Source organism: Thermobia domestica, chromosome 11 (genome assembly GCF_964235325.1).
Source record: "Thermobia domestica chromosome 11, izTheDome1.hap1.1, whole genome shotgun sequence".
NCBI classification, from domain to species: Eukaryota; Metazoa; Arthropoda; class Insecta; order Zygentoma; family Lepismatidae; genus Thermobia; species Thermobia domestica.
This window is the reverse complement of record NC_137464.1, coordinates 99,365,349-99,373,805: the sequence shown is the minus strand read 5'-3', so window position 1 is coordinate 99,373,805 and position 8,457 is coordinate 99,365,349. Positions and strand designations below refer to the sequence as shown.

The 8,457-nt window shown below is 34.2% G+C and overlaps 1 protein-coding gene across 5 annotated transcripts in view; it reads right to left on the bottom strand.

Annotated features, from left to right (window-relative positions):
• Positions 1-1,391: 1,391 nt before the first annotated feature.
• sav (scaffold protein salvador) overlaps positions 1,392-8,457 on the bottom strand; it is a 46,779-nt gene continuing 39,713 nt past the window's right edge. For all 5 annotated transcript variants that reach the window (XM_081730861.1, XM_081730859.1, XM_081730864.1 and 2 more), the window contains exons 9-11: positions 6,077-6,246; positions 3,710-3,875; positions 1,392-1,769 (exon numbers count right to left, since the gene is read on the bottom strand). In XM_081730861.1, the coding sequence (XP_081586987.1) occupies positions 1,643-1,769; positions 3,710-3,875; positions 6,077-6,246 (463 nt within the window). In that variant the 3' untranslated portion in view covers positions 1,392-1,642. The remainder of the gene's footprint in view (positions 1,770-3,709; positions 3,876-6,076; positions 6,247-8,457) is intronic.

Here is an 8,457-nt window from a genome sequence, read left to right as displayed (position 1 = left end):
CTCCGGTCCCTATCTGACAGGATTGTCCTTCGACCACTGTTGTGCTTTGCAGACGTTGTTTGCCCATGAATTGTGTATGCCCTCGTGACATTGGACACAGTGCCTTTCGATACCCCCACAATGTTCGCCACTGTTGCCACTGAAGTTCCAACAGACGGGCACCAACGATCATGCCTCTTTGGAAGTTTGTCAGGTCGCCCATTTTACTACACCAGTTTTACACGACGACACTCACAGGTGAACTGATTACTGCTGACGGAAGAGGAAGGTCCACATGACACATTGAAAACAAAAAACGATCGGCAACAGCAACACGTGTTGTACAGTGGAGGGCCAAACTTATGTGTTCTGTATGAAGTGTTTTTTTTTTTAGATTTTTTTGTCCAACCCCTGTATAATTATTATGTATGTACTGTATATGAATGAAATTGCAGTGTAACACTGGAACGCCTTAAGCAATTTCAATCGAACTTGGCACACTTATGATTTACAAGCTGGAAAAAAAATGATGTGTTAGTGAGACACCCAAAAGGGTGGAAGTTGGAAGGGATCATATGTAAAAATAATCCAATATTAGTGTGCACTCCATAGTTTTAGGAGTCGCTGAAATGAAAGTGACGCTTCGTCCAAGTTCAGCCCCATCGGCGGGAGGGGATGAAAAATAGAATTTCAAATATGACTGAGATTTATTCATAGTTTTTCACCTCCGGGTTGGGAAAACAGCAGACTCGTTTTAAATGACTTTTGGAACATGGTATTCACTTCAAGGTGGATTTTTAATCATCAATTTGATTAAACAGTGTACTCTAGGGGGAGTAGATTGTTTAAAAATGTGCTAAAAGTAGTGTATCTTATGAGTTTTTTTTTTTTTTTTTTTCATTACACTTTCATTGAAATACAGGTGTTTCAAATATTTGCCATAAACCTATTCTCCCTGTGCTAGGAAAATAATAAAAGTTAACTGTAATTATTAAAGATTCGTTTATATTATGCTTATGCTGATTTCAAAGAAACATTCCCCCTTAGAAATTCTTCAACACGTACTTTTATTTTAAATAAAGAGTTTTTGCTCAATGAATGGAGAATAAATCCTGAGATATTACACTCCATGCTACTACACTTACACGCTTTTGTTGTTCAGTTATGTACTTCAAACTAATCTACTACATCCCATTAAAAAAACAGATCCAGGGAAATTAAAGAATCGTTCTTACCAGTGCAATACTAGTATTACAACAAAATCTCACTACAACAAATTAATTTCGGAGGTCTTAAAAATTTAGTTATACTGATATTTTACTGTATGATTTATCATCTGGTTCCCTTAGTCTGGTATGACCCTCTTTACTAAAATGGGGATAATGGTTCTTAAGACATTATACGCAAACTGCTTTATATACCATTCATTTATTGTGTACAGAAATATATTATCATCATAAATCAGATTATAAATATAACTCATTATTATAACAGGCTTTCTTAATATATGTATCACATAATTTACAATTTGCTTCTAATTATAAGGATATAAAACAGGACTAAAAGGATGTACAAAATATTCCTTGTAACATCTTCATTATAATTCTGATCCCTCACAGCCATTACTAATTGAAAGACAGTCCAACAAGTTTGTGATTAACATTCACACTTTGGTTTCCATGTGCTGTGAAAGAGCTGCTTCTTTTAGAATTTCGGTTGCCTCACCTTCTGGGTCTTCTCTTTTGCCTTGGGCAGCTAAGTGCCGCTCCATCTGACACAGAAGAGCAGACCTAAATGGAACGTGGAGTAAAATAAGAATAATGTGATTACTGTTATGGCTTTCTAAATCAACCACAGAAGGATATCTAAATACGCACTTACAGAGAATTAAAAGAACTCGCAAATTCTGACACCTCGTTCGCTTCGCAAATATAGTGCTGTACTGCATATTCCAACATGTACATATCAAGTAGTAGCAGAAAGAAAAACCGCAGAAAACCCAACTGGTTTTAGTGTGCAAACAAGTGATACACCTTTATGTTCTTTGTATTTAAATCAAAACTCAGATTAATTAAAACTTTGTTTTTGAAATCATTTAAATTAATTCACTCATGTGCTTTTATTTAGAAGGCAAATAGAAGGATTTTTCTTTCTTGTCGAGTGACAAGAGTGCGCCTTGCTTATTGGCTGGAGCTGTCACTTCATGATTCTATTCACACACACAAAAAGAGCTGTCACAATAATCAAGTTTCTTTAATTTAATTCTTAAATTTGTTGCGATATATTTATTTATTTATTATTTTATTATTATTATTATACTCACTTCTACGCCGTCTGTTAATAATACACCAGCACGGTTTTGCGAACAAGTTTAGATGCCGTGAGATTTTACACCAGAGAGGAACTACAAAAATTTTGAAGAGTAAAAATGTTTACCTGGTTAGGAAACGGTTTCAGTAATGCAGTGGTTAGTGCAGAGGCACGTTAAACCGGAGACATATGTTCGATTCCCGGTTCAATAAAACATTTTCCCTCTGAATTTTATTAATTTCGCACATATAGAGAGTATGACGTGAAAAAGAAAAAAGTTATCCATTACCTAAATGGAATTTCAAGTTATCTGTAATGTGCATTTCAAGTGTATCTTATTATGTAACGACGATTATTATTAATACAGATCAAAGGTCATCACGTTCGAAACAAGTATATCAAGTATTCCATGCTCTCCAAATTAAATCTTACACGATAAACGCATTTAGTAGTTTGTGACTGACGGCATTGAACCTCCGGGTTCCATAGGCCATAGAGCTAGTGGGTTAGTTATTTCAATAAAATATAATTTAATATGGGAATTCAGTTTTTTCGAACTATAGGTTTTGCAACAGAAAAGAGACAATACAAATTGTGAATCTTGATTAATGTATGTAGATATATAGATTTTAACGTTTTTCATTAGATATTAACGAATAACTATATAATACAGGAAATAACAAAAACCTATACAAATTACAGTTCGTAGAAATGTTATGTCAAATTCAAGTTTCTAAAAGAAAAACTAGATGCCTCAACAAAAAGCACTATTAATTTACTATAAGGAGGTACTATACAATGCACTATCTTCTGGTGCCAGATTTAAAGATGTGACGGGTGATGCATCTGTTACATGAGTTTACCCTTGTTTTTAATTTGGTTTCTTGTAATTTCATTACTGGAACTGGAGTGCACGAAATTATACTTAACAAATATTCAATTCAACTGCTACCAAACCGAGAATGTTTCACTACTTGATCACCAATACGGTAGGTTAAAATCACGCAAGCTTAGGTCAGAAAGATGAACTTATTTTCCACGAAAATCTCATACCTAATAAAAAAATAAAATAAATAAATAAATAATCATTTTATGGAAATCGCGAGGTCCTATAAACTAATTTTCCGAAAATCATGACATTTCGCCCAAATACTATTTTGCAAGATAGCTTCTTCTCAAGTCGAGAGCTTGGTAAACAGCATTCCGCGATTGGTAGATTTATTCCATTTCATAAAAATCGTTAGATTTCTCTAGGTACTTTTTTTTTTCAACTTACAATGGTAGATTCAACATATTTCATGAAAATTGTTAGGCCTGTTCCAATTTGCAATTAAAGCATTTAAACAATCAAACACAAATTCATTGCTTTAAAGCACAGAGTTTACTCGTAGCCCATAAATTATGATGATTAATACTTTACCTGTACGCTTCGTATCGCATAACTATTTCTTCCAGTTCTTGTTTGCACAGTCTCTTCAGCATTGCATCAAAACAATCTAATTCGGGTAGACGAAACATTTCCCAACGAAGCTTATGGTCCAATTCCTGTGACGCTTGGGAGTATACTACCAACCAATGTGGTATTTCTGAAATACAGGAACAAATAATTACTTACATACTACTTTCATTCTATTACAGGAAGAACTATAAATCTAGTACAAAAGAAAGAGCAAAAATCACATTCTAAGTGTATTCAAGCATTTTTCTCTATAAAGGGAATAAGCTTATCACATAAAAATCAAAAGGTACGGCCTGCCCTTCTGTTATTCTGTCACGATTCCTTGGGGAAAAAAAAAGTTTTAATCAACGAAGTTTTCCAGACTGCTATCACCATTATCAAAAATTGAGACTAAGAAGTTTAGTGAGGGTAGGAATTCATTTGAAAACAAATTAAAGAAAAGCATGCTTCTCCATTTCGTAGTATCATCCTTTGTTTTGGCACTATTCTTTTCAAGCGATGTTTCAACCTGATGTAATTATTTTTTACAAAGAATCGATACTGTAACCGTTTCTTTTTCTGGTGCTTAAATAAATTGCTGATTTCAGTTATTGTTTCATTGTTAATGAACTATAAAATTGGAGAACTGAAAAGATATTCTCCCAAATGATAGCTTTTGTTTTATTTGACTGTGATAAATTTGTGTGTATGCCGGGTGCCTGCTGTAAGTATCTTTGTCATATACTTTGATGAAGAATTCGTTTAATTTCCTATATATGGTCAGCTCAGGAAATTTTAGTTTCCTTATCTCCTTTCAAAATACTTAATCCAATTTTTTTAAACCATTCACAAAATCTTTCAAACCTACAGCGTTTTACAGCGTGATAATCAAAGAAATTACATCATTCGCGAGTGCAGATAATATAAAATTAGCGTCGTTGAATGTAGAGGACACATATACTTCGATTCCTTTATCTTTGGCTATAGACTGTATATGAGCTTTCTTAGCAAAATGTTCATACATTCATTCATTATTTACAGTATATTGGACATATGAAAGCAAGCTTTCAGCAAAGTGAATGCCGAAATATCACAAGTGTTCAGAAGACAGTTTCACCCCGTTTTGAGGTGTTCAGGACCTTTTGATTCAATTAGTGACTAAGGATTAAACCTGGCTCTGTATCTCTTTTTAACGAGTATGTACCATATTCTGATACACTCACGTATGCAATGATGAGTCATACGTCTTGTAGTATTTGCACAACCTGAACAGTAGGCGCGTGTATCGACCATAAGTGCAAGATCAAACTGGTCCAAAGGGGTAGTGTGGCAAGCGAATGTTTAATACGGAGGCCGTCACTCCGTCAATATCTTCAATCAGTTTTTAGAGGCAGCGACGATGAGTGTTTAACAAAGTCTGATAACGTGAACCACACCACAGCAAAAATAGATTTCAGAAATTTCGTGCAGGTTGTAAAATTGTCGAAGATTAGCCAAGGTCCGGCCATTCCAGGGTTAATAGATTCTGAGGCCATATGACACGTTATTGAGGAAAATACATCAACTAACACACAACGACTGTCAAACCAACTCGGCATTTCCAGTCCACTATAGTGCATCACCTTCCCGAACTCGGAAAAGCCATCAGGAGCTGCCAAATAGTGCTACATGAATTGACCCCAGCTCAGTCTGTGAGGAAAGTGGATGTATGCCATTAAGTGCTACAAAACCCGCGTGATGTGAGTTTCCTGAAATGGAGTATCACATCCGATGAAAAGTGTCCCCACTTATTCAGACCCAACTAAAAGGGATTTTATTTACAACATTGCTGTACTAAGTGTATCAGTTTCAAGGAATATGATGTTGAATAGCCGCGTAATTTAATCCCCCTAGCCCTACTCTTTCTGAACAAAGCCAGGAACCTCATAACTACTCCTCGAAACAATAAAAGTCTGATTTGATTTCTGAATAATTTCCACAAGGCAACTTTTTAAATTACATTAAAAGTTGCTTTTAATAATATGAACAACTGCTATAAAGAAAGGGAAGCAATAGTACTGGGTGCTTCACACAAGATAATAAAGTACATTTTTTTAAGCTCAAAACCGATTTTTAAATAAGCTTTACCGAGCTGACGTGGTGCAAGTTAACAAAGTCGCTTTAGCAATTGAGAGGTCCCAGGTAGATGATTGTTTTTTATTTTTTCTTCAGGAATTTCCTCATTTTTATCAGATGGATGAAGGGATGGTTATCTTTAATATATAGGTCCTGGCCAACTGCTTATTTTTCGCATGGTTGTGTCAGGAATACTAACGATGTATAAAAATTTAATAAATAGAAAATACTTGCCTTCATTTAAATAAGGGTTTGCAGGAACTAGAACACTATGTGGATGGAAGTGCGTGTGCCTTGGAGGAGGAGAAATACGAGGGGCTGCTTCCAGCTGAAACTTTATATCAGGCTGATAGATATAATGGGGAGCACACGGATGTTCATATTGAGCCTGCCTCGTTATATGGCTGAAATGGGAAAGAAAAAAGTGTTTATTATCATACAGAAGCACTTAACATAATCCTACAGATACTAGCAAGAAAAATTTCTGATAAATGCTTTCAATTATCACATATGTCATTATGCCATTCATCTTTAGACCAATTCAACTGACTTTAACTCGAACTTAACATCTTGAAGTACATTCGAAAATTTAAACTGTATTCATATTCAAATTATAGAAATAAAAATCTTGCCTATTCTTAGTGCTAGAACAAATCAGAGAAAAGAAAAAAAAAGTAATATTTCTGAGTTAGTGATACTACTGCAGTTAATGCTAGAGTATTACTACTATCATATATTGATAGCGCAATAATATTAATCACTGTATATTTATTCTTGTGAAGAAAACAGTAACCATTAACATCGTAATTTTGAAACTATATTTAATAGGCACAAATATTTTTCATTTAATTGATCAACTATAGAATAAATTTAACACTGTATTTATACCTGAAATTTCACTTTTCGAAAGAAGTCTATCAATCTTTGTTATCCTGAATTCTGGTATTTAATATATATATATGGAAAATTCACTTTAGGAAGAACGTTTAATTCTGGGGCATGAAATTATTTTAAATCGAGTAATATGACTTCGAGTTAACGAAAAGTATTAAGCACACTTTCTTAGTAGGTAACTACCTCTTTGGTTTCCATAGTGGCAAGAACAACATTAGGGAAGAAAATTTTTATTCACTTTCGACTTCTTTAAAATGTTGAAATTACTCTTATACTCTTACATCGCCCCGGGCAGCTATTAACACCTCGTCACCTCATATCAGAACAGAATTTTCAATTTGTTTCAGTTAATGTCACCTATGATCATTGTAGCGGTGCTATCACTGCTTCGTCTTGTCATGAGAGGATTTAGTTTGATGCAATTTCAGTGTATGCTGCAGAAAAAAATTTCGTAAAGCTCACTCTGACAACTTTATAGCCAGTGTACCTAGCTCTACCTACGTGGTCACCGGATTTCTTTTATGAAAGTATATTAGTATATTAACCTCTTATACTCGTTTGTGGGAGGGGACACACACATACGTGTACAAAAAATATCTGATATTAATTCATACATCAATTATTGATAATATGCGTATTTCTTCCATTTCACGGTCTCACGTATGATAAATGCAAAGGTGATGACTGGTGAAAGCAGAAGCAAATAGATGTATCTCAAAACAATAAATGTATTTATTTATATTATATGACTAGAATTTGACTAGGGAGCATTTTTCATAGTAATAACCATCTGAAATTACTTTCTGTAAATAATTTTAACTTTACCTTATTTTCTTAAGTTTGTGTACCGGATTACATCTATAGGGTTTATCTAACACAGAAACACAGCTAAATACAGTGAACATGGGAAATCAATGGTAAAACGCTCACCACTTGTAATAATTTTCGGTTCGATTTGAGCTATTTTTTTTTTTTTTTTTAGTTTAACGTCCCACGATTATGCTCTGAGGCCAAAGGAGACAGTGATTATAATAATAAACGAAATTTTAAGATGAAGAAAGTGAAAAGAAACGGAAGAACTCCAAGAAAACCCACACACGATGTTTGTTCTATATGAGTATGGTAGACAACACCATGTCTAAGGTTTTTCCCTCGAGACTATTCCGATTCCTTCTATCATCTTCAATCTATCAATTATTCCGTTATCAATCATTTACATTTTCATCTGTCTCTCTAAGTCTAAAGAGCATAAACATAGGAAGGCAAAAGTTTAATTTCATTAATTAACAATATGAATTATTATTTTTTTAAAATAATAACAATAATAAATATTCCAAAAATATAACTTAGTGATTACGTACCTGTATTCCTTTCGGATACTATTATATTAGTCAATGTAACATATTGGGTTGGTGCGATTGAAATACCCGAAAAACAGCAAAGATCAACAGATATGGTGTCTTCATATTACACGACAATGGACGTCTACATGTCCCTCAAAAGATGATACAGACTCCCCATGAGTTGCAGTATGAAACCTCCTTTCTCACACATCGTATTCTTTTGACGTCTTTCCCACCGACTACTATCTCTTTCAGTATCTTGATCGCAACTCAGCAGGGAAGAACTTTTCTGATGACAGGATAGTGCAACAGGCAGTTGAGAATTTCTTCGAATCTAAGACTCCAGACTTCATTAGTAGTATAATTCATTCGTTGTCT